The 26223-nt window shown below is 38.3% G+C and overlaps 3 protein-coding genes across 10 annotated transcripts in view; 1 reads left to right on the top strand and 2 right to left on the bottom strand.

Annotated features, from left to right (window-relative positions):
* Nucleotides 1-1345: 1345 nt before the first annotated feature.
* LOC111251771 (kanadaptin) lies at nucleotides 1346-9307 on the bottom strand. 8 transcript variants are annotated; one of them, XM_086989669.1, is made up of 11 exons: nucleotides 9070-9301; nucleotides 7996-8348; nucleotides 7677-7861; nucleotides 7165-7370; nucleotides 6375-6483; nucleotides 5300-5504; nucleotides 4805-4985; nucleotides 4333-4531; nucleotides 3947-4148; nucleotides 3197-3771; nucleotides 1346-3010 (listed from the first exon to the last, which is right to left on the bottom strand). In XM_086989669.1, the coding sequence occupies exons 2-11, from the start codon at nucleotides 8340-8342 to the stop codon at nucleotides 2868-2870; spliced, it is 2352 nt and encodes a 783-aa protein (XP_086845795.1). In that variant the 5' UTR covers nucleotides 8343-8348; nucleotides 9070-9301; the 3' UTR covers nucleotides 1346-2867. The 8 variants fall into 8 exon arrangements, with proteins under 8 accessions (XP_086845795.1, XP_022664487.1, XP_086845796.1 ...); XM_022808752.2 differs by having other exon boundaries at nucleotides 7996-8351; nucleotides 9070-9300; XM_086989670.1 differs by lacking the exon at nucleotides 1346-3010 and having other exon boundaries at nucleotides 3197-3397; nucleotides 7996-8351; nucleotides 9070-9307.
* A 145-nt stretch (nucleotides 9308-9452) lies between these two features.
* Nucleotides 9453-26223, top strand: part of oxt (Xylosyltransferase oxt) — a 39244-nt gene continuing 22473 nt past the window's right edge. Inside the window, exons 1-2 of the mRNA XM_022807664.2 lie at nucleotides 9453-10018; nucleotides 21224-21303. Of these exons, the coding sequence (XP_022663399.1) occupies nucleotides 9842-10018; nucleotides 21224-21303 (257 nt within the window). The 5' untranslated portion in view covers nucleotides 9453-9841. The remainder of the gene's footprint in view (nucleotides 10019-21223; nucleotides 21304-26223) is intronic.
* LOC111251251 (uncharacterized) lies at nucleotides 14835-20237 on the bottom strand. The gene is made up of 3 exons (XM_022807666.2): nucleotides 19871-20237; nucleotides 15684-15845; nucleotides 14835-15354 (listed from the first exon to the last, which is right to left on the bottom strand). Exons 1-3 carry the CDS (start codon nucleotides 20138-20140, stop codon nucleotides 15130-15132), a joined length of 657 nt encoding a protein of 218 aa, XP_022663401.1. The 5' UTR covers nucleotides 20141-20237; the 3' UTR covers nucleotides 14835-15129.

Below are 26223 nucleotides of genomic sequence, written 5' to 3' on the forward strand. Positions count from 1 at the left end.
AGAATCAGTGGGTATTAGTCTCGGATGGTATGAGGTCTACCCGCCAAGGCAGAACCACGCACTCATCAACCTATGTTAAATAAATATTGCCGTGCTGAACCCAATAGTGTGTAAACAGCAATACTTAATTCTGATTGAAAGAAAAATTGCGGTTGAATGAATAAAAATGTTCATTTACCAGGATACCGAAACCGCATAGCTTTTAACACATAACACTTAAGTCATGGTTTTCAAGTTTCTTCACAGCTTGCTTGAGTTCGTATATATGCCCCTTCTTATTACTCCCTGCAATCACAATATCGTATGCATTTAGGGTGCCTTGAAAAACGTTGTTAATAATATTTTTTCTAACTTGGGGAGAAACCAGGATAACACATTAATATTCCTTTGAACTTGCATAGCCCTCTACTCGCATTGACTAGTTAATAAGCTTAATAAATAATGTTTCGACGTTCTGCGTCTCGCTAACAAAATTTTCGAGATACCTTGTGCATCCAGCATTGTGTATCATTTATGGAACTTTTATATTAAGGATATGTTTTTGCACAATATGTTAATCGGTTATGTGAGCTCTTAACAGTTCACTTAAAAGAAGCACTAGGTACCGTGTTGATGGTTACAACCTGTGCTCTTACATTGCAGTTAAATAACCTGCAAGTTCCACAAGTTCTATAGCCGTATTAACAGGAACTGTGAGCAATTATATAGGTGGTTAATAATGCTACTATAATAATTTGATTTGATTGGCTTCATCTTGTTGTCATCAAAATGCAGGAAACACAATACCATAGATAGGTTTCTTAGTGGCTTAGATACAATGCAACGTCTTAGCGCTCGACGTTATTGCCTAGCTTTAAGACGCTGCATTTATTTCTTTCCCCCTTCTTTTTATTTGGTATCAATTGTGCTAAAGCATGCTATACGTTAATACTATTAATGATTTTCTTTAAACCGAACACTTTATATCGAATAATAAAAGAGTAATTACTGCGCTATCAGCGGTCAACTATTAATATCCTTATTTTCGTTCAATAGGGAGGATAATAGTTAGCTATATGGGCACAAATCAATTTTACGCAACCCCTGAGCACAACTGTTACCACAGAAGAAAAATGTATTATACCAGTGCGCATGTGGTGTATTTAAAAAAAGAGCTAGTTAAAAACACCAGTAGCCGTAGCTTTTATAGCCCCACAAGATACGGTTATGCATCGCAAAAGTGTTTTGAGAACATAGACATCCCTACTAGCTTAGCAGCAGTAATATTACTAGTCAGAAGCTTGTTCAGAGACTAACCTGAGGATATTAAACACATATATACGCCCGATTTAAGAGATTCATTGCATAAGTGCCATCGACTTTTTAGGCCATTCTTTATTTATATGTTCTTTTTATAGAACTTCAACTAAGTGCTTTAGTTCTAATTTATGTACGTGGTCTCAACTAGTTGCATCTCATATTATGCCGTATAATGCGTATTTTGTTAAGTCTAGTATGTCGGATAAGTAAGTGTAGTACGTCTGGTACGTAGTCTTTATTTTTAAAGAAGTAAGTGGCTGTGTGAGGTTTTATTCATGCAGAGCTCTATTGTATAAGCCAGGCTTTTAAGTGGTGATTGGGCTTCAGGTTGGACGATTGTAGTGACCATTTGAGTATACTATATGTGTATCCTAAAACTATTTTAAGGATAATTTTATTCGATGTCTGGAATACTGTTCCCCGTGATATACGGTCATCTTTATATTTCGCTTCATAACATCTCAATACAACTAAAAAGTTGTATATTTTCGTCATACAGCCAAGACATTCTTTGACTCAGAATGTGATTAATTCGCATCGGGTTCTCTTACTGATAATGTATGCCGCTACAGAGCTAATGTTTTGATGCTGATTTACAAACTCCTATATGTACATTTTAGTATCTAATGGTAATTACTGTCATCTCTCGAAACTATATCTCTGGAATGTAATGATATGCACGTTGGTCAAATGGCCTTGTGATTTGGCAGCCTTTTGTTTCCTTTCAAAATATCAGTAGCACGTACCATTTGAAGTAGCTTTAATTACGCTAACATCTGATCGGTATGAATTTATGGCGATGCCTATGACCACACATATAAACTCAATGGGAATATTTATTTAATCGGCTACCCGAAACGACACGACCTGCCAGCGTCCGACGGAGGAGGCGTCCGCTGCACTGGTTATACGCACCATAAGCTTCAATCATTTCATTGTTAAGTTTTTTGGTTATTTTTAATAAGCGATGTCTTGTTGAAGGATAAAAACTGTTACCATTTATACATACTCATGATTCAATGCTGTAGCCCATAGATACTGTTCTTAATTAATTACACATTTTTACACAAAATATCAAACAAATCAGTCACATAACTATCTTTACCTATCCTTCGTTTCTTCCACTAAACGATATACATATATATGCCTCTGTGTGTGTGTATGTATATAATGAGTACATAATAAACCCAATGCGCATCGAAGACTGTTGATATATATATATATATATATATATATAGCCATAGTAAGTTTCACATGAGGCTGGTATTGGACGCTGTGTGTGTGATGTAACAATCGAGCTTAACTAGGCAAAAGACAGACGCAAACGTGCAGCATTGTCGCAGAATGATTGTGCACCTTTTGTTCCAGAACATGTTTTGGATCGTATTCAAACGCACAAATCTGGCTGGTTTTCTGTAGTAACCGAATAGTGGCCCTACCCGACTTATTGCTTAAAATCCATTGATCTTCTTAGGGATTGCTTAGTAAATTCTGTGCAATAGGCGGATCGATGGGTCAGCTCCATTCATTTATTCTAAATGTTTGCCAATGATATTCTATGCATGAAACTAGTAGCCAAACTTATCGTTGAGTGGGGTTCTTCCATCACCAGTCTGCCCTGCTGGAGGAAGCCAGTCATCAAAATCTTCATTTCTTGTTGGTGTACTGCTTTCACGAATATTTTCTGCCACTGCTGCATTTATTGATGGTTCTGAAATATTTACGTTTTACAAAAGAGGTGCGTTTTTTGTGGAGATCTTTCAACTATAGCAAAAGGTTTTTGGAATCACGGCATGTATTTGAAAGATTTACCAAAACGGCGTTTGAATACCTGAATTAAATTATAAAAGTGGAAAAACATATGTTCTCGCTATCTGAAAAACAAAATCTTACTTACGTAATTTTAATAGTTTATTGTTCTCTGCAGTGTCATCTGTTGATGTTTTGTTCAAGGCTTCCAGCATTCCCGGCGGCAGTGTTGGTCCGATTGCCCTTTGTGGTCTCGTTAGATTTAGCTGTTGAAACTTGGCAATCGTGTGCTGTTTTATTTCTGTCGGTATCATTTTATTTTTTTCGTTCTTTATGTCATCCGAATTTCCTGAAATATGAGCATTGTTTCGATGAATATCGATACTGTTTTCCCGGGTACTGGTCATCGTTTCCTTCTGTTCTATTTTTATTGGGTTTACTTTGTTTTGGTCTTCGTCTTCGGTGTTCTTCTCTACTTTCGTTTCATTTTCGTCCTCTTCTTTTTTGTTTTGTGGCTCTGCTCGAAGAACTGTTGAGTCGCTAGTCTGGGTCGAAGTCAAAACTTTATCATTAGCGTCTTCCAGGTGCATCCGCATCACTTTAGCCGGCATTCCGGTCAGTGGCAGAACGGGTCGTTTCCTACCTCGCATCGATCCTACCATTGGAGTGACGGATTTTTCAGTACTTCTTTGTCCTTCTTTCAATGATGAATCCGGCAATATTCTTTATAACAAAAATTAATAATTATTGGGTTGAAGATACCAAATAAAATTAGCTATAATCATGTAAAATTAAAGTTGTAATTTATCAAAATGCTCAAATGTTGTGCAAACGAATTAATGTCAAAAATCGTTGATTCTTCGTTAAAAATGTACAAACAACTCACTCCGATACCTACGACATCGCTTTTAGTGGAGGCAATTCAGTGGGTTTTGCGATATTGACCAGCCGTATCAGACGAATCTGTTCAGCTGTCAGACGAGCATGGTCAAGTCTCAGTTGGGATCGTTTCGCTTTATCCAACGCCGTGCCGGCCTTCAATTGTTTCATGAACGATTCTAAACTGTCACCACCATCGCCTGATGCTTTGCTTGCTGCTTCTGAAAATAATGTGAATAATTTCTTTAATCTTTGTTTTTGCTAGCATCATTGTCATCTATAATAATTTATATTTCAGATTATTAAACAATTCCTCTGTAAGTAGAATAATCAAGATTAGCTGAGAAAATATCGTGGCTATCTAGAAAAAAGAGATCTGTTTCAAAAACAAGAGATAAATCGTACCGACAGCCTTCGACTTCTCAAGTGATTCGTTGATCTCTCTAATCGCATTTTCAGTTATAGCAAGTTTTTCCTTCAGGCTCTCATACGTCTCAACCGTTTGTCCTTTATGTTCCAATCGAGCCTTACGTTGTTCCCGTTTGGTAACGAGATCTCCTGTACGGTCAAAGAACTCGTCTTCGTCGCTATCATAGTAATCATCCTGAATATTGAAAAAAACATTGGCTAGATATTTTGATACTAGGAATATATCATTATTATCACATGCATTGGTAGGTACTAGAATAGCAAAGCAGGAATCAATTTGGACTACGGGAAATGTTCCAAGAAAAGAACTGCTTATGGTTGGCATAACAGTGCGACAAAACAAACAACAAATCTAAGATTAAAATCAAGTCACAGAAGGGTCTCGCGGGAAAAAAGACATGGCATAGGAAGCTACGGTGTATTGAGTAAAATGATAATGTCCAATAACCTCTTTCCAGTTTTTTAAATTCTTCTTGGCACGACTATCATGATGCGCCTTCCTGAGTTCATCATGGCGATCGAGAATCCGACACGCTTCCATGGCACATTGTACGACGGCTTCCTTCTTGCGGCCCTTTACACATGCCTCCGCTATTACAGCTGAACCGCTGCCTACATCGATTGGTAATCTGAATTTCATAAAAGACATAACAAGAGGAGGGAAATTCTTATAACTAACTCTTGCGTAGTAGCTTGAAATACAAAGCTAACTCAGTTAGTAGATTACTAAAAGCAGTGGGACCGTCTGATTATCTAACCTGTCATAATACTATCAAAACTGGTAAATGAGCGCTATCAATTTAAGTTTTATTGTCTAAGCGCGAGTGACATATTGAACCGTGCAGCGCAGGTATTAACGTACGCATTTGTAATCAAAATTTATTTTGCTTCAGTGTACAAATGATTTGAATACTTTAAAGAATTTGCAGATAATTTAACTTACTTGACTCTACAAATAAATTGCTGTGGTCCTTTTTCCTCAACATGGTACTCGAGCTCGTATCCTTCGCGCTCAAACCAGCCACGCAACGTTTTCTTCGGGTCATCAAGGTACAGTTGTTCGTCTACATTTTCAGCTGTTCCAAACGCAAAAGGGTTTACATCGGACATTGTAGGACATTCTTCGTCCTCTTCTGTCGCATCCTCCGCTGAAACAGGATCAAGTTAAATATAGCACGAATTAAGTTTCAGCGAGATACCGATTTTACAGTTCTAACGACAAATCATTTAAAATTCCCTATAAAGCCATTGAAATTTTTTGCATTGATAGCTTACTGTAACATGACGTCAAGTGCTTGTGAAATACAACTTAAGGTTTTGGCAAACTTAATCTTTATTGTTAACTGTTAATGGTGCTTTGGCATACAACAAAAGCGTTTGATTTATTTATACTGCCTTTTACATACGAAATACATAAGGTCGTTCTTACTTCTCAGTTTCTTATAATATGTGATCATTTACAACAACTACGTTTTGCACATATTTCTTTTACTCAGGAACTACATTGCGTACGTATAATAATGGAAAGCAGCCCCACGCCATGACATCAATCCTTTTCGCTAGGAGCAAGTTTTCTGTTTTGGGACGGCACGCTAATCAAACCCTTTTGCCTTTTTTAGAGTTGCAGGGGCACGTCTCATATAAGTCACGCAATTAACATTGCTGAATAGCGTAAACACTGTAAGTATGCAAGTCAAGAACACGGCTTTATCTATGCTACTGATATAGGTGCCTTACTGAAAGCGATTTGTATGTGTACCTGCAGGTGTTTGTCGCACTATCGGTTTCAAACTATCCGTCGCCAGGTTCTTAAGCGAAATGCTGTCACAGCTAGAGCAACGATCGCACGAAACTACAATACCGATAATGGTACTTATGGACATACTACATAAAAGAAGCAATGATGACTGACTCTAATTCTATTATATTGAACAAAAACGAATTTATATAGTTTGACATATCATCATATTTCACAATTTCCGCTTGAATTTCACTTTTGAGCAACACAATTAACTTACCCATTCCCCAGTTAATACCCGCGTCTCTATCCTCTTCGTCCCTTTTCCTGGCGGCTTCTTCTTTTGACACTCTTTCGGCTTCTCGCATTAGTTTCCACTCGGCTTCACGCTGAAATAAATAAAACTTTTTTATAGAAGAAATCTTTAACGCAAGAGTTTCAATTCATTTTGCATAGTGATGCAGTCTCATTCAGAATTAGTAACACATAGCTTGACGCTGGGTGTCTTTCTTGTCTTAGAAAAAAAAAACTAAATTCAATCATATGGTTTTTCCTGGGACGATAACGATTATAAATTACAATTAAATTAAATTCACCTAACAAAAGACAAGAAAAATTTACTTTCGTATTTACTACGTTATGAGAAAGGTTATCGCGGTTTTCCGGAGCATCAGCTATTTGAAAACGCTTCCTTGAGTGCTTTCCAATGAAAAAGACATCACCTATAGAATAGGGCAGAAGCTTAAGCGGTCCCAACCACAATAGTCGAACCGTTTACTTAACGTTACAAAATAGACTTTCGTTCTGCATAGACCAGACTTCATATTTTAAATTAAATTTATGTTCCTGTTATACAGCTTAAATGGCTAACAAGCCTCAAATTATTCTTTGATTATTTAATCTTATTAAACGGTTTGCGCATTATTTCTTTTAAACGAAACCTACCGTCGGATTCTATTTAACACAATAGTACATGTGGCAGATGCAGCATTTGAATATGATATACATAGTAGGCAATTTGACTGTAATAATTTGCGTTATGATCTTTAGCGTTATGAGGTTCTTCTTACCTTCTTACGCAACTCAATAATTTCGGTCACGCTGAGTTCGCTTTCAGCCTCCTCGTCTTCCGCTGGGCCTTCGAGGATAAATGCGCGGGTGCTAAACCCAAACTTTATGTGATGGCCTACGCGAACACGGCGGTAACTCTTTGCGTCAACCGGTTGGCGATTTAGTTGTGTGCCATGGGTGGAACCAAGATCAAATAAATAAAATCCTGCAAAGATAATAAACAGATAATGGTACCAGTTAATATGGTCATATAATACTTGTTTGTTTTTTTTTCGCTGTTATTTGGCCTAGCTGCGGGTATTTGAGGTCCATGCGGTTTATTTTATTTTTAACAGTAGTGGCTCTCATCTCTTATTTGCCCAGATGAATAAATAGAATAAATCAGTATTATACTAATATGTAGTAACTGATTCGAAATGACAGCACATTTCACTAAAAACTTGAATGGTAGTACAGTATTTCATTATGTAATTCTACTGTATTATATTACATTATCATGATAGGTACGTGCCTCCCAGCCGTTTCTCCGGATCTGTGGCATCCGGATGAGGTTTTCGATATTGAAGTACTGCATGAAATCGTGAAATGGATGGATGTTCCATGATGAGATCGCAGTCTTGATGTCTTCCAACGACAAAAAAGCTTTTTGCAAGCTTTTCCGATCCGATGATTGTACCGTTCTTTAATACCGACAATCTGAAACAGCTACACTACATTAAGGGTCGAACAACACAGTACATTGCATATCATACAATATATATGTTTCACTATGAATTAAAGCTTCCTAAGTGCTTCTTCTAGCTGCTTTTTAGACCCTGTGATGTACGTACCTAAAGTCAACTTCGGGCCGTCCACCCCAAGAAGGTTCATCGTACGGACATTTCTGTGCAGGGTACAAGATCTTTCCGTCTTGGCTATCAGGTCCTATTGAGAGTGTAGTCTGCTTGAGCTTTACCATGGGAACAGGTACGAGCGATTGATCTTTTCCCTCCTTTTTTTCCAATAAGGTGCTGTTCTCTTTAGCAATTGTTATCGGTGGAGGATTCAATTTTGGTGGTTCCGGAGCCCTAAACTTCTTTTTGCCGCCAACCTTTCCTACTGTGAGTAGAGCCGGCGGTTTCTTAAATTCGCAAGTCGGGGATGGCGCTGGCATTTTGTCATCCCCCGAAGACGACATAGCGAGCTCCTTAGAAGAGAGTCGGATATATTACTTAGTGATATTGTCAAGTAAATTTAAACGTGCACTCTGCTCACTTGAAACGTGGTCTAACACTTGTTTTCGGTTGTCTTCCTTCTCTCTATATTTTGCAAAGAATATTCAACTATAAATAGCCTTGTTTCTTCTATGTAACGTATTTAAGGTACCATTATACTGTCCAATTACCCTCGAACATTCAAAATCTGTGATGAATTAAATACAAAAATTAACCATAGGTCTTCGGTGAAAAATTATAGATCCAGTGTATAATAATTTCGTATTTGCTTTTCATTAATATCCTACGACACCATATCCGAGTATGAAACACTGTTGAAGGTAGACCTTTTCTATAAAAGCGTTGTTTATAGTATATGTTGAAAACGACCTCATCTGGTTCATCAGTTGGTTTGGCTTATAAATGATTTAATGCGAGAAACGTCATAGGATAAACTAAATCACGAGATAAGTAATGCTTTGCGTGAGCCGATTATATAATAAACGAAGACCAAATTTTCACTTGATCAAGAAATCTGTGATAAAAGCATACCGGGCGTGTCCTGCATATGCACCTTCTGCAGTCTCCGATGGACGACTACATGTTAAAGTGGTAAAAGTTCGCGCAAACATCTTGTGCGTGTATCTATGAAAAAATGTAATGAAAAGTTGTAAACTCGAACATGCTTCACACTGTAAAATGAATCCTCACCTGATATTCCTACTTCCAGATGAACTCAAACGAATTTTACTGTTTGTAGTACGACTATCACCACGGTAGAAAGTAAATTTTAACAGTGCGTAAGATTAATGAGGTTTACATTGACACTCAAATGTTATATAAGAACAAATTCCACGGTTTCGAAAACTTTGAGGATTGTTCGGAGCAGACATGTTATTCCGAGCTTTATCCTGACTTCCTCTTACATAATGCGATAATCTAACCAACTGTCGGTGCTCATTGATTGCAAATATGGCTCATATGATAAACATGACAAAAATCAATAAACATTTAGCACACCTTTTTTTTCAATGTAAGATACCTGTAATCAAACCTTTGATGTATTGTATTTTTCGGAAGTGTCGGACTGCTCAGAGTTCACAGTCTCTCTTTCGAATCTTGCCGCAGCCTGTAATGCCGCATTTATTGAGTTGCACTCATGTGTTGGAAAGAGTTTTTAGCTTAGTGCCTGTCGTGGAGAGTCTTCTATCTTCCTGTTGATATGGATATTATTGCTAGCGGTAGTAGGTACAGAGTACGACAAGCAAAAAGGTGTTTTCTATTACAATAACAAGTTCTCAGCATTTAAAACAGCTGATTTTCTAAAAGGTGCGTGTTCGTTGAATTCCAACAATGTTTCTTTAATGGCACTATTTAGTGTATGCGATATGCATCGGTTTTTGTGACACCAATGTGGGAAAAACTAGGGGCACAAGACAAACTAATATGGGCAAGAAATAGCAAGTACATCTAAAGTGACGGAATGTGTTCTGTGGCTTCCCGAGGAGGTCGTTCCAACCCTGTTCGGGTATTTCGGAAATATTTGCCGTTTATTTTCGTTGCTTTGGCTATTATCATTAGTCAAGGCTTATTTCTCGTTTATAGCCTTCACTGGCTTCCGGAGTCACTTCCACCGGCCGGCGCGTTTCACACTTCTAAGGTTAGTATTTGCTACCCGTGGCCGATTAAAAACGTTTATGGACAAGTGTGTTCGATTGTAGACTTAACTAGACTAGTCGGACTGTCATACTATTTACACAATAAACTTTTTGCTTAAAGTTTATAGAGAAATCCTTTATAGAAATAGTAATAAATTTCTGTAAAAGTTTGGAATTTGGGCAATGAAAAATTGGGAATACTAGAGATTCACACAGACCTTCATTATGGGAGAATGAACTTAGAAAATATTAAGCCAAAAAAAGTATTTTATATAAAAAGAGGGCCTTTTTAGGTACACAGGTTCGCAAACACCGCGTTTTTTTTTACGAAGCTGCTTATGTTTAATACAACTTACTTTTTTTTAAAACAATTCTCAAAACTGTCGAGACCTGACTGGACCCAAATGCAGAACTGTATATTCGGGTATATTAGGCAACAGCAATACTATAGAGCCAGGCCAAATCTGAACTGCCCAGCGCTTTGAATAGCTGAATATACTAAATAGCTTTTGCTGCAGTAGCTCATTGTGGATTGATTATATTTAGAAGGCTCCAAATCGACACCAGATCCATGATTAGGCCATTAGCATATTGGCTAACTTCATAAAAAAGATAGGCGTTGAGCGGAGTAGGGCGGGGAGAGACGAAACAGTTTAGTCCTTATTAGCTTACCCCTCCTACTCAACAGAAAATCTCAATTGGTAGCAGCATTTGTGCGCTATTGATTGCCTGCTGCGTGACAGACGTGAAATAACTTGAAAATAGTTGGATAGTAAAGCCAAAACCTCTAACTTGTGGGTCACGCTGCTCTGGTCAAGAAAAGCAACTGTTCAATATGGTTTGATCCATGTGATTTATTGAGATTGCTTTATTTGTTGGAACATGTTGATTTATAAAATAAATTCAGTTCGTAATTATCAATATAACTAATTATTATTATAGGAACGGAAGGTGGCTTTTATCGACCTCTCGTCCTTTCTTTTTTTGAGTGAGTTTAATGAGCCGGCCAGAACTGCAAAATTGCATCTGTTGCGGGGCATAGTTGGATTTTTACGGAACATTCCTTTCCGATAGTGAAATTGCACCCAAAAAAGAAGAAAAAGTAAGGGTATTTGTAGGTTGTACCGCTGAGCTTTGTCTTCTGTTAAGTCTATTATTTATTTTATAAATCCTTAATCTTTAATTAAGAAGAGAATTTGCCAGTTAAACGGACTACTAGTTGGCTTTGTTATTTGCAGATTGTATTTTGCTTCAGCTATATTGTTAGCGATAAGTCGATCTATTTAGTCGAGTATATGTTATATAGCAGAAGTCCTGGGATAGCCCGTTTATATCGTTCTCTCAAATTTATAGAAATAATATTAGATAATTATATAATATTTCAACTCCGTCATCGACATTTACCTTGTAACCTGCGGGGTTAGAACAAGAAAATATAACGATACTATTTTTAATTGGAGTGGCGAAAAAGTCGTTGCTTATATTGATAACTTGCTTATATTGCACATTCTACGTAACTAAGTTTACTATTGTAACAAGACGGTGGCAGATCTGTTGGTCTCTTATGTCATGATACGATCATTACTGTTAATCAGGTCATACGCATAGTTTACGTAAGACTTCTTTTGGGGCCCCATACGTAAACGTTATCCCACGCATCATATAGGACAACCAACGTATCAGGGTTAACCGGATTGAAGCTAATGTGACTAATGCTTGCGTGTTCCTTTATTTCTCATTTGGTTTTTGTAACAACAAACAAATTTATTTCCAGTGATATATATTGTAAGAAACATATAATTGGTTTTACAACTATGACATTAATAGTAATCTTTATATATCGGTTTCTCATGTATCTTAAGAGGGCTTGGTTAAACTAAGAAGTCTTTTAAAAGCACATGTTGATTTAACTTGGCTCGCTGTAGGAAGAAGGGTTCTAATCAGTATAGAACGGTTTGATTATTTCCATCTACATTGAAGTCGTGGATATCTGTTTGCAATTGTCCAAAGCGTCATTATCGAATTGTGTTTGAGAAAAAAAAATGAAAGATGCCAACAACTATCAAACGATTGTGTTTTTTATGAAATTGTTTTTGTTTTTGTGAAGAAAAAACGAGACTGCGAACGAAATGCTCCAAATGTGGAAGCGTTCGGCAGTTCCTAAAGGCATAGTTCACAAACGGCTGACTCGTTTTAAGGAAGGCGACTCTATTAGCTGCTTCTCGGAACGTTTATAACGGCAGCAATGACGTCAACACCGACGCTTGAAAAACACAACTTATACCTTTTATTGAGAGAAACCGGGAGCATTCTAGATATTATAGACGAATCTGGTCGGATTCATCTGTCTGTGTATAGCGAACAAACTTGCCATACTTTTGGAATCTAGGTGCCTCACAAGCTTATTTGTCACCACTTGGAGAAATGTATATTAACGTATACCCAACACACTTCTGTAGGTATTGAAATCGTTCTGCTTTACATACGGTTGTACCTGTGGCAGCAAAGTATATACTTGAAAGAACAAGGCCAAAAAAAAGGAAGCTGTGAACTTGACTTCTTGGTAGATCCAGTGTTATTACTTTCGTCTAAAGTAGTTTACATATCATACAAGAGCCACGAAAATAAGATAGCTTGACGTTCAAACTTTTTGCAGACACTTCATTCTCGTATTTTCGTATTTATGTCTATGGTTTCCTGTTCTTCGGATGGTAACTTATCAATTCCGCTGCTATAGATGTCTGAAGTATAAGAGTTCAATAGGCCTTTCGAGAAAAATTTCGAATAGCAGTATCGGCATCATATTAAAGTTTAGACACAACTTGTGTTATGAAGGGAGCAAAGTCTTAAGGAATATGCTAATCTGCCAAAGCAATGTTTGGTGCATATAGCAAGTGACAGAGATTGCAATTTCTGGACTTTTTTTTACTGTGGTTCTGGCTACTTAATGCGGGGTTTGTGCATCATCTGTTCGTATTCATATTGTATTTACAGCATACTTGTATATTAGGTGTAATTGTAAAACCCATATTTGGTGTAATTGATGAAGCAGAGTTCATAAAACAGGTAGTAGACAGGACCTGCATTCGACTATTAAACAGACACCATAAACTATTAAAGCTGTACCCTTGTTCTAAGGTGATATCTTGTTGGTTCAGTTGCGACCCACTGGTATGACCTTTTAGGCTTATCGAAGAAGATTAATTTTTCGTTATGAATTACAATTAAATGCAAAAATGGGTCACGGTTATTATGTGAAAGCATAGTGAAGTAAGTGTCTTAACGTCGTCATTTTTAATCTCAATTTTTGTATCTTATTCATTTGGCCAAAATGAACAAATAAAGTTCATATCACAAGCCTGGGTTTTATCGCCCGCGCACTTTAAGATACTTCATACTTCCACTGCAGGTTTCAACGTTTCTTTATTTATTTTCGCACGGGGTTTTCCATAGAGTCATTTTTGAGTTCAAAATATTTTTTCTGGAATTTTTAAACCTATGGGCTTATGGTGCTTCCAATTCTGGACTTTTCACCGAATACAAGATTTACATGCTGACTTGTTTTCGCCTTTGAGGAGCCAACATAAAATTCACATTCGTAAACTACTTACATTTTTTACAGATTTTGTATAGTCGATTATAAGTCTCTGAGTGACATTTTCTGAGTGAAGAGTGTCAGCTTTGAAATAGTATGATTGCACCTTAGAAACATAGAAAAAGTAATGAAATATCGTATAGTTTTAAAACAAGCCATTTAAAATGACAAGAGTAACGTTTATCGCAATCCACACTGAACTGTCTAATAAATATAATTATTTATATTGGTTAGGTAAGATCAATGATCTTACCTACAATTCTTATAAGGTACTAGTTGTTCTTATTTTTTTATTTAATGCAGCCTCTTCTTTCAGTATAAATTACTAAAGACATCTCAGGAAACACGGGTGTACTATGTCGACCTTTCGCATCTCTAGCACATGTATTTTGTCATTCAAATGCCTTTTACAATTTTGGGTACTGAGCGTAAACCATTTAGTTTTCTTTACAACTTTCGACTTGGTTGGGTCTAAAAAATAGCAAAACAATTTTGGAGAGACCGCCGTTGTAACTATTCAGTATGGACATTTTACGTACTTATCATTGATGTAAAAATTATATTTTTTGAAAGTGCCTTTTTCACACAGTATTACCAATCTTCGGTATTTAATTGTTTTAATATTTCTTACGCTATTTAAGTATAACTTGCTTTTAATTTAATGAATCTTACAATGAACGTTCTAAATGTATGTGATTCCCGTAGTTAGTCGGGCTTGCTTTTACTATTTTTTGTTCTGAAATAGATTGTCTTTGATGGTGCGAAGCTGAAGTGTATTTACCTGCGCCGAACGTTTTCTTAGAAATGTACCTATTTTCTTCTTCTGTCAACGAATAAAAAGGCTGTCTAGCATCCTCAATGACTTGAATACAGGGCGCAGACACAATAACCAGATTGAGCTTTTTAGGTTTATAACGAAATTTTCTTAGTAGACTATGCCTTTTTTAAAACTATTTTATATATTTATGGATGAATCCACGTATGGCATTTTTATGGTAAGCGTATGGCACTATTAACTAGAGCTTGCTTCGATAACTACAAACGAAAACCAACCAAAATTCCCTTTGAAATCGTGTAGTGTCCCAAAAATATCATAGGATAAACAAACAAACTTTTAAACTCCTAAAGCAATTTTGTGAGACAGATGGTAAGTGAAAAAGAAAATGATAGCATTTCTTAGGAAATTCTCTACAAAAAGCGTTTCCACAAAGCAAAAGGCACCATCGTGTTCATCCGGTTTCTTTTTATTATAAGGTATATCAACAGAGAACAGGAACTACAAGTTTGTGCGTAGATTCTAAGTTCAATGTCACGCAGCTGCCTTTCAAACATTAACGTGATTTGTTAAGACTGTAACGCCGCAGGCAGCCATCGATTATAACAAAGTCATTTTTGTTTATCTTCTCAAATAAAAATGTTATGTATAAGCTCATCATTCGAGTTGCGAATAAGAAATAATTGTACAGTTTTCAGGATATTCGCAAGGAACATATATAAACCTTAAAGTCTATTTTGGTTTTATTTAGATCTACGGATATATAGAGCTACCCCAATCGATTCTTTAATGAAGTTCATCTTCCTAAGACCAAGTATATCAATACTTCGAACTAACGGAACAAGGGAAGTTGATTCTGGGCTGCTTGTTATGTTTTTTACGCCACTGTTGCCAGAAACGTTGAATGGATATGGGGTAAATCCGGTCTCCGTCATAAGGGGTTGACCGTCTTCGTCGAGGAATAACACCTGTTAATAAGGTTGAACATATTTATAATATAGCAGTGTTATTCTCACGCCATTTATTATTGTTGCATCTCGTCATGATTAAACCTATTCAGGTGTTTAGAGATTTGTATATATTGGAATGCTAAATAGGAATTGTTTACAGTTTAATTTTAATGATCTTCTCTGTCCGATGGACTCGTACGTAGATCTACAGAAGAATCATATTTCTCCTCTAATATCTTCTACTCTCACCTTGTTACTATTGCCACTGATATTGTATCGCATCTTTTATTTATGTTGCATATTACGTTATGATCATCACTACGACAAGATCCAATCAATGTAAATACCTGGATTTCGGGCATGATTCTAGAGAGCCGTCCAGAGGGCACGGCTGTAATAGTGAGATTAAAGGTTTCCCTCCCGGAACCTTTTTCGAGTACTCCTTTTATGTACCACGTTATATCCCATGTTGAGAAATGCCTCTTCTGCTCTAGGTGGATTGGTCTCCACTGATTCACACAAGAAAGACAAGATGTGTTAATAAACCAAGCGTAAATGTACATTATGTAGCATTATCTACGTACGTGTTATAAATCAATTAAGATCATGAGATGAAACGCAAAAATGAATCTTGCAAATAGATAGCATTAATGATGATATCTATAAACTAAAGCATGATTTCTTTGGAAAATATCCTGCGAACAGCTCCCATAAATTTCCCACGACAGCGTTGTTACAATCATTGATATTTATATCGCAGCCCAATGCTTTGAGAGTATTTTTATTTAAACTAAATATTAATGTATTATGAGCAGAAAGGTAGGCACAGTACGACCGGGGTTCAGAATCACGGGCCTTTGGCTTGTCAAGCCACTTTTTTAAGCATTCACTAATCGCTACATAAACTATTTGAAGTCCATCTCGACTGTAATTAGTGTTTTTAATAAAACAAATCAGATAAATCGTATCGCAGTTGCCTGCTACCATTTCTGCTCACTGTTGCTCCAACTTGCTGGCAGCGCGATCGATACCTTCGCCTAGAAGCGATATCAAAGCCATGCTGCTGGGAGAAGAAGCCCTGAAATGCTTTTATGGTTGCAATGGCGGAGTTCGCCGTAGTCTGATTCTACAGGCAGCAGTGTCTGCCGTAAGATTCCCGATGTTCGCTGGCCCGGATCCTGAAAGCTGATTTTAGGCAGTTAAACGCATGTGTGGCACGTGGTTATGGCAATCAATGCAAACCGATGCTTTGCTGCGCAGCCGGTCAATCGATAATGTAATGATTAGTGCGTGAATGTAATTAAGGACGAAGCTCTCGTTCACCTCGCCAAGCGGTGTTAAAAGGTCTCGTTGACTTTTATAATGGCACTATAACACCAGTGAAACCGCTGCGTGACTCCGTACAAGCAAAAGATTTTATATTTTAAATTTCTTTGCATTTATCAAAGTGGACCACAGCTGCGGACCAGATTCTGCGGCGAACGCAACAAGGCCGTGTGATTCGTTGTCATCAGTGAGCTGATCAGTGTCTGGCTCCCTCATGGACGACGCGAGCTGCTGGTTTAGCAACGGGAATTCTGGACGGGCTTAGGGTGTTTGAGGCTGGCGAACTCTCGCACGAGCAAGTCGCTACGAATGTGATGCATCGATAATAGTAACAAAAATGAAAAGCACGAAAAGTAGACTTTCTATTGCATTCTTTTCCAAGCAAAGTTATGTCAGGCGCCAAATCGTCGTGCGCATCGAGTCTGACACAGTTTAGAGGATTACCCTCTGATCTGCGCCAAGGCGAGAACACTTCTCAGGAAAGTGCAGATATTCAGTTCAATCTGCATGGCTCGCCACCCAGAGTTCAGTCCAACTAAAGCTACTATTGGTAAAATCATGTCATGCTTTTATAAAATCTCACAGCACCGTGTTCCTGCCAAAGGCTTTGCTCATAGATAATCTCTTGCACATATTATGCTAGTTATTTAATTTGTTCATAGCAGATTGGACACTGTAGACTATGCCGTCATTCTATCATCATTCCATTTCCTTTCATCCAAGATAAGTCATCCCTGCGCAACGTGAAGTGGTTGGAGGAAAAAGTTCAAACGATGCTGGCAAACGGAATTATCGAATTTCTTATCAAGTTCTTGGTTCTGTCCAGTGGCTCGATAAAAAAAAAACATAATTATGAGGTTTTACGTCGAACACGGGAATCTCATGGCCGTAACCAAAATTGACATATTTGATTTCCATGACTAACTACGCTCTTTACAGCTATTGGGAGCGCGCTTGTTTAGCGTATTCAGTCTGCCAAACGGCTACTCACAGATCAGTATAAATCCCACGAATAAGGAGAAATAATTAGTAATTCGGCGACGTTCTAAACGGCTCGTAGATAGGGTTTCGGGTGCCATGAAATATTAAATAGGTTAGGTATACCTAGACGGCAGAGCCGACCATTCACAAGGCTTCGGCAGCCATTTGGGGCGTCTTACAATAATACTCGAAGTCATCGACAGAGTCGGGCTCGTGGCGCAGGATCTAGTTTATCTCGGGCTCATGATGTGTAAGGCGTTTCTCTAGATTCAGACAGGCACCAAGTGTCAAGATTACCGTTCTTTCTGCTACGGCCGAAGAATATCAGTGATACATCAGAAATAAGTTACTGGAGACTGGGTAAATATTTCTTATCGTTTTAGTTAAGGCAGGAACTTCAACTAGCTGTTGGAGCATTTATCCCCGTAATTTCAGCAAAGGTTATAATACACGAATAGGAACTGATGCAAGCGATACTTGATTTAGGGACTGTTCTAGCCTAAGTTGAAATAAGGCGTCAAGGAGTGGCGTGGGCAGCTTTCCTGGGCTGACCGTTCGGGGTGCTCGCGGACGCTGTAGCTCTTGAATACTAGAAAGCAAAACAAGCCTATATGCAAAGTTGAAAGTTGGCTTTACGAAAGTGCGAATTCTAGATAATGCATCAAGCTGTTGACAGCAATCTGAGTCTGCTCCCTTTGTCTATAATGCTTTACATTAGATTCATCGGTGCGACGTTTGACTGATTTCTAATCAGTCTATTTGGCTTTGTTGTTGACGAAAGCTGAGCACGTTAAAGCTGTTAAAGCTCGCCACGAAGTTGGACAGTTTAATACTTTCGTATAACTGTTTGAGTGTGTTCAGGAAGTTCTGAAGTCCTATATGAGTGTATTTTTTTTTAACACATTTATAAAGTTATGTGATAGTACACTTTACAGCGTGTCATTGTGGTGAGTTGCGCGACTTTTTTGATAACATCGGTAGCCCTAACGCGTTGTGTAATGCTCTATTTAATTAGTACTTCCTCAGTGCTTGAGAATTTTGAAGAGTCTAATTTAAAAGCTACTTAGTTTTTAACCCCTAATAATAGCAACATCATAGTTCTTCTAAATTGCGACGAATTAATTTAACGTAAACATTTACAGGAGGCATAAAGACATAAAGGTTTTAGAGCAATATTTCTATTTTGCCAGCTGTATATATCTGAAAAGGTTAAATATCTTGCACTTGGATTCTGCAGAACTTTCCTAGCATTGCAATAATAATGAAACAGAATAGTGGTAATCATTTTAGAGCGTTTATAAGACATCAAGTATATTTTGGCCTTATCAAAGATCACTTATTGCCTGAAAGGTACTGAAATAAGCAAAGTAAGGAATTATTGAGAAATGCATACATTTCATATGTTTGGGCTTAAACATACAAAAGTTATATTTTTTTCCGGATCCTGATTTACGTTTCTTTTAGTAACTATAAGCTCTGTAAACATCAGAAATTAATTTTTCCGAACAAATTTTTGTAATTAGCAAAATTCCGGCATTATTTTCCTTCTCGTGCTTTGTTAAGTACACTTTTTTTTGGATATTTCAGATTAAAATTAACCATATAAAGACGCTTTTACAGTACATTAGAGCTAGATATACGACTTAGTGTTTGTTAAACGTGGCTTATTCAATTCGCTTATCAGCTTAGTGTGCTTTATTAAAGCGCGTTAAACAGCTGCAAAGTCACGGACCCCAGGCAAAATTTATAAATATTCAACCGAACAGCCCGAACCTACTCAAAAATTTTAGCGGCACGACCTTGATTATTTCGATATATGTCAGTGATTAAGTATCGTTTCCAGAACAACCTCGCCTGATTTATGCACTAAGACACTTTTCCTCCAAAAAGCATCTGTACCAATCTAGGTAACGTAAGTGATAGTATGTTATACATATTACATCTGTTCTTTCCAACCAATATTGGGAGTAGCAGATTGAAACTGGTTAGCTTCACTTAAACTATTCTGTTAGTATATATGAAAATGTTGTGATACTATTAGATTTTCCTTATTCTTTGTGTACCAAAAAGGCAATTTTAATCCTAGATTTATCCGTCGGACCAATCTTGTTTGAACAAGCAGGATATTCTTTGATTATCTCAAAATGTTGCTTACTACGAATTAGCCTACGATATTTAATAAATGAATTATAAGGGAGCTATTTTCATAAATATGCAAATGAATTACCTTTTGAAGAATATAATTTAGCCATGAGTCATGGAGACTGAAGGTGAAGTTGGTGACAATTGTATTATCGGCGATTTGCGGAACTTTTTGCGCCACCATTGCTGAGTTAATTAACAGACTCAACAGAACCACAAGTACTGACCATTTTAAGGTGGTTCTGCGCTCCAGCACAGTGATTCTTCGTTCAAGGTGAACTCGGTGCTCCCTTTCATTCGCAATTTCCTCTTTAACCTCATTGAGGCCTCCAGTAATTAACTGATATAGATTCATTGGGTTGAGCTTATAGAAAATAATTCTAGTGCTTCTTCTGCTAGCATCCACGACAAACAGAATATCAGTACTGCCATATGCCAATGGATTTCATGTGTAATGTTTTGTTTCAGATAGTCAGCTGTTTATCCGAATGTAAACAACAATGCGCGTCAGTCATCATAACATGGTTTAAAAGCTTCTTGCGTGTACTTTTTGGTAGGATATCCTTTCCATAAAATAAAGGTGAAACTAGCAATTTTTTTGTACAATAACTTTATTAAATTTGAAAGTGAAGACCGCCGCGACGACATTTCATTATGTCAAATAAAGGCTTAAGTCTAGTAGTGAAAAGGTTTTATACTTTACCTATAGCTTCTTTTTCATCGAAAAATAGGTGTCACACATTCTAGTCCTTGTTTCACGTCACCTAAATAAAAAAATGAGCTAACTTTGAACAGTCAAATCATCGTTGCTCGAAAACGACTAGCACAGAGGAAATTGATACAGTATAAACAACTTCCTGAAAAATACATGCAAAAACTTTTATATTTTTGATCAAAGAGCATAATCTGGGTAAACGGCTACTTCACCACTCCTAAATCAACCACCAGCGGTATAATAGAGATTCTATTCCAACACACGTTCCTTTTTGCATCCAAGATTTTCAAAATAACATTTTCCGCTTTTTTGCTTTATCATTTGGGACAAGTGTAAGGGTTAGCTCTCCAGTCCTTCATAAAGGTGCCGCAGAACAATGGGCCAATTAACGCTTGTGTAGAATACTTAATATGTCGAGTTCTATATGTACTAGAGAAGGAGAATATTGCGTCAGACAACATATTGAGTATCGGCTGTGTCGTTTAATTTCAACTTCATAACAAGCTTTCGTCTTAAAATGCCAGCTATAATTAAATTTTAACGGCTTCTTCTATTTCGAGAGAAATCTATTAACGCAACTCGAACTTCCTTTTCTTTGAGGGGTGAATATTTTTACTTCGTCAATAAATAAAACTTTTTTGCAAAAATCTTATGGTAACGGTTTGTATTGAAACGGTTTATCAATAATATAGTAAAGGTCTACTTCTCCACTTTGAATTTCAGCCACTACGAGCGAATAGCACACAAGGACATTACCTACATGGCGGCCTGACTTCGAAGAATTACAAAGAGCATGTCGAAGGGTAAATATGATAATATGGAGGAGCAGAGCAAAGTTATTTTAGTGTTGATTTTCGCTAATATAACTATTTAAGTCGATATACTATTGCTGGTGGTTCGCTAGACAATTTATGGTATGCGACATTATGTATTTTTTAAAAAGACGGAATTAATGCACGGACGTACACAGTTGGGGCCAAATAACTTGTGACCCTCTAGTATAGTGTCCGACTCAAGTCTGACTACTGGACTTAGTTCCGCCGAGTCTAACACAGCCTAACAAACCCTCTTTCGTAGTTCGCTCAGTGCTAGCCTGACGCTTTATTGAGTTGTATTACGGACCTGCAAGAGAAGTGATAGGCGTTTATGGATCAATTGGTTGAAGTCCCATTCAAATTCCTTGCTTCACCAGACGCGTTATGTCACAATACTTGGAAACTTGGAATTCTAGCCGAGTCGTCTGCGGCCTCTAGGAAATCTCATCTTTCATTGGTTCTAGGTAATCTTCTTCTTTCAGGACTTGTTTGACTGTAGTCATTTCAAATTTGCTTCCCTTCAAATTTCCCCTGATGGTAGCGTACATAAACACTACGAATTCCCCTAGTCTTTTTCTAGGCTACTCGGGATTTTATTCTGAAAGAAATACCCTCGACGTGTTTTACGTCAAGATGGCCAAGTGCTTGTTTCTAGCTTTTATCGTTGCAGTCTCAAAAGTGGGACAGGTTAATAACAAGTATCCAGAGCTATTGTCCTTTGCTCGCAGTGGACATATGTCGAACGGAGTTTTTCCAATCCTGTGCAAAGATAATTGGAAATTCTCATGGCCTGTAATAATTTGTGTTACATGAGAGTATATTTTTCTTCGGAGCGCTCTAGCTATTTCCTGATATCTGGAATACGGACTCCGGCCGTCGGATTTTCGAGTGGTGTAGCCGCCTGCTCAGCCTCCTTAGTAGGTTTACATTAAGCTTCGTTGGAACCTTTTGGACCATTATTCCATAATTGCTTCTTCTTTTCAACCTTCAAATCCGATGGGGTTTTTCAGTCAAGACCGGTTAACCTATTGTCCTAAATGCTTGAAAAAATCGTACAGCCGGTCTTTGTGTCTTATAGAGAAGGTCTTTACTTGCTTAAGAATTTAAAGATGTTCCGAATCAAACTGGTGAACGCTATTGACTCGGGAGGCCAACATTTGAAGCCTTCGTCTACCCGCTCTTCTAGCCTACGTATATTACGCAGGATTCTTGCTATGACACTAGCCGTTTTACTCTATCTTGTCAGAGCCGTCCTAATATGCAGTAGCTTAGATAACCCCTTCACATCTATCGCTCTCTACCATCGTAATCTATACGGGTATTAGGTCAAGATTGATTTCTTGCACATTTTTCCATTCTACGAGCAGAATGCAGGCTCTAATCCACTTTTCTCATCCATTCCGAGATATGGCTTCCCATAGAGCTATATCCTCGCAGCCGTTCTTGCCTGTACTGCAACGGCCAAGGCATACGCCAGGAGTTCTACTCAACGCGGAAGATCTCACAGTTCTCCGCAGGAGTCAATCTACTATAGAATCTTGGAGCACTACCGCCGTCACTGGGAGTATGATCTCCTCGCTTGTTATAGTTCTGTCCTTTAGGTCATCAGATCCCATGCGTACTAGGCAGGGCGGTGCAGCCTTCCTAATCATCGTTTCAAGTTTATTCCACGAAATACTATTGAGGGCATTCTTAACGTTAAAAAATACTGCAACGAATGGTTTTCAAGCCTTGAGGGTCGAGCCATGTGTGAGTTTGACCTGGCTACGTTTTGTATCGTTGTCAGGACCAAGCGGCTTTTGCGGAATCCAAACTGTTAGGAGGATATTAATCCAAGCTATTCCGTGAATGGTTTCAGCCTTTTTCTGGTGATTGCTCCAAAGCTTTGGCCAGGGAGCTTATCAGGCAGATCAGCCTAAGCCTCTTATTTTCTTTTGGATAAAAATTATTTCTGCTTTTTCCAAGCGGCGTGGAGTAAACTTTCATGTGTGATCTTTGTGGTCACTACCTCTGTAAACTTCTTGAAAAGAACCTTGATAGCCAAAAGCGAGTGCCGTTTGACCCCGGCGCTTTCCCTTACTTTATTCACTCAGCTTCCTTAAAGACTTACACTGTCCTCATTTTTCCCTTACCATCTTATAAGGTTTCTCTGGTGGTGCCCCTCTAGCTCTACAAAGAAGTTCTTTCAGCCACGTTTTTGCTTTCGCTTATGAGCTTCGCCTTACGTTGTCGGTACATAGTGAGCAGGCTTGCTTTTTTTTCCAGGTTTTTGTCCTATTTTTTTTATAGGCTTCCACGTTTCTCTAGGTCTCTTGATTACTCGCCTAGCCTGCCTGCAGTTCCGCAATCTTAGAGTTGCACCAATACTCGGATTGTTCTGATTTTCTCCTTTTAAGATGATTGATTGACCCGTTTACCACCTTGCGTGCTCTGTCCAGGGTTCTGTCGACGCCGCTCCTCAGTGTAGGAATGCCGCTCCCCTTAAAGCGTCTTCCACTGGTTTTGCCGCAGCTCGTCGCGGCGCGGACCGAAACTATCAGGTTATCTAAATAAAATGTGTGCTCTTCTAGCGTGCAATACGGCGATCTATAGCGGAAATACACCCTCTCTACCCCTTTTAATTCTATTCACGACTGCGGTTGCAGTTAATTGTATTACGTTAATCGGAAGCATTGGCGGTAATTCAAGCTTATATGAGGTGGCCTCCAATTAATCAAAATCAACCTCCTGCGTTCGCTGTAGATCTCTTAGCCACCTTGCAATTGCTTCTGTTACGAGCTGTCATCTCCTCTTTTGATGCTTGTACCTTGGCCTGGGTTGTCTCCTCTGTGCCGACGACTTCCGCCACAAACATGCTTTCTTGAACGTAGAAAAAACTATCGTTTGTAGTGTGACTGGTTTCTTTGCACTTATATCAGTATGAGACATTTCCTTATCACATTCCAGGTATGTGTTTAGTTGCTCTACAGTTGTAACAGTGCCGCCATTCAACCGTCTCCTTTTTGTAGCAAAGTGGTACAGCTTCGGGCGTATAACGGATATGGCCAGCGGAACCTGCTTCTTGATCTCACAGCTCTAGTTCCCTAATACCACTTAAATCTGCAAGCTTATCTGCAGCAAACCAGCTGAAAATAGCTAAACATTGCCACCCTCCATTTATCATATATGGAATTCGTCTTGACGCCGTTAAATAGAGCCAGTCTAGGTATTAATTTCTTTTTGATCTGGCTTCCAACTAAAAAGGCAACCACTGCCCGTAATATTATCACGACACCTGTCGTATTTCAGCCATCATATCTGCCCTTAATTCTATGATATCTGCAAAGACTTTTCGTTCACCCGTCATAGTTTTGGTTACTGTTATGACAAGATTTCTTTACCTAGTCTCATTGTTTTCGTTAACGAGTGACCAGCTTTTCTCGGTTACTATACCAAGGTTATCATAGACCGGTAAGACCTAGTCTACTAGACTACTAGACTACTACCGGTCACCTAGTACGATCATACCATTGGTAAGGATAAAAACCTGCAGGAGTATTTTCCTATTTTGCAGATTTTTACCCTAAGTCTCTGACGTCTATAATTCTAATAATCATTTCATCGCTGTTTGGAACTACCGCTCTTTCGCCTAGCGGAAGTCCCAGGACTGTTACGTCAAAGGCAGGCTGCGCCGTCAGTTTTTTAATGAAAGCATCGTCTTCAGCCGGACCCCGGATGACAACCATTGCTTATGTTTTCTGTACATACATTTTCTCCTAAAAATGGATCGTTTATACGTTATTTCAAGCCACTCTTTGGAAACCACGTAAGCTAGGGTATCAATTCTGGTAGTTTCAGCCGCTTTTCCCGACATGTTGATTGCATCGTATACTCCGAGCTTGTCTAAGCAGAATGTCTTTTCTTAAAGCAGCTGTAGCAGCCTCTTTGTTTTCCAGCCGTAGGAACCTGAATTGCTGCCTAAGTAACTCGATTTTTGCATGTCATTTCGTTTTTCACACTTTTGTTTGCTTTTCTGTATATGTTCTAGCTTTATTTCGTAGGACATGCCTTTTTTCTGTCGTCTAAGGGAAGTTTCCGAACGAATATTTCGACTCTTATTATGGCTGCTTTTATCGAGATACTTCTTTTGAAGGTTCTTCTCAAATTTCTTGAATCCCTGATTATAGGCAGGCAGTGAGCCAGTGGCTAGATCTCAAGATATTTATTTTATTCTTCTCCATGGCGTTTCTTTTTAATAGAATTTTCATATAAGGGGCCAGACTCGATGCCTCGGGCTCTTACAAAACTTTTCGTTGTTCTCTTTTGCTTGGCGCTTGAGCTGATGTGCTCTTTAGTGACACTATCCGTGGGAGTTGGTTCATGTTCTAATTCCAGGCTGATCGCATCACGGCTGTTTCACACATGACTGTTCTAGTTTCCTTTGCAAGAGGTCCCTCGCCTTGTTTTTTCCTTCTGACATTTGATATTGCTTCTGAATCAGACGATTTCCTTAGCAACAGCAGGGACTATTGGATTCTTTCTGTCTCCTTAAATAAATCTTTCCCTTTAATCGCGTAGCTCTAAAGGCTCCTTTGAACTTCAAGCGTGCGGGTAAGAACTAAACCAGATATAGGAATTCGGAGCTCTAAATTTACCTGTAGAATCTTGGATTCCATCTCCCTAGCGTTAGGTGTCAACTTTAAAATTCTGTTTTATGATTATGTTTAACGCTTAAGCTGGGCTGTTTGAAAAAGCCTCTCAAACCGGTTCTTGATTAAACCTCAACTATCACAGGTTAAGCGTTGAGGTCCCTGTAGTTTTTAGCTCCGCAGCAAATGTTCTGTTTTACGTAGACGGTCACCCTAAATCTCAAAGTGACCGGAAAAAGATGAGGAAAAGGCTGCAGCAAGACTTAGCCTTCTGGATTAC

Source organism: Varroa destructor, unplaced genomic scaffold (assembly GCF_002443255.2).
Source record: "Varroa destructor unplaced genomic scaffold, Vdes_3.0 BEIS01000005.1, whole genome shotgun sequence".
Classification (NCBI taxonomy): Eukaryota; Metazoa; Arthropoda; class Arachnida; order Mesostigmata; family Varroidae; genus Varroa; species Varroa destructor.

Coding starts and splice junctions, on each gene's coding strand:
- LOC111251771 (XM_086989669.1), bottom strand. CDS start 8,342: ATGTCGTCTTCGGGGGATGACAAAATGCCAGCGCCATCCCCGACTTGC. Junction 4,532..4,804: donor ATTTAAAAAACTGGAAAGAG/GTTATTGGACAT, acceptor TTCAATATTCAG/GATGATTACTATGATAGCGA. Junction 3,011..3,196: donor CAATAAACTATTAAAATTAC/GTAAGTAAGATT, acceptor TAAATATTTCAG/AACCATCAATAAATGCAGCA.
- LOC111251251 (XM_022807666.2), bottom strand. CDS start 20,140: ATGAATCTATATCAGTTAATTACTGGAGGCCTCAATGAGGTTAAAGAG. Junction 15,846..19,870: donor TAAATTATATTCTTCAAAAG/GTAATTCATTTG, acceptor TGTGTGAATCAG/TGGAGACCAATCCACCTAGA. Junction 15,355..15,683: donor GAATCATGCCCGAAATCCAG/GTATTTACATTG, acceptor CCTTATTAACAG/GTGTTATTCCTCGACGAAGA.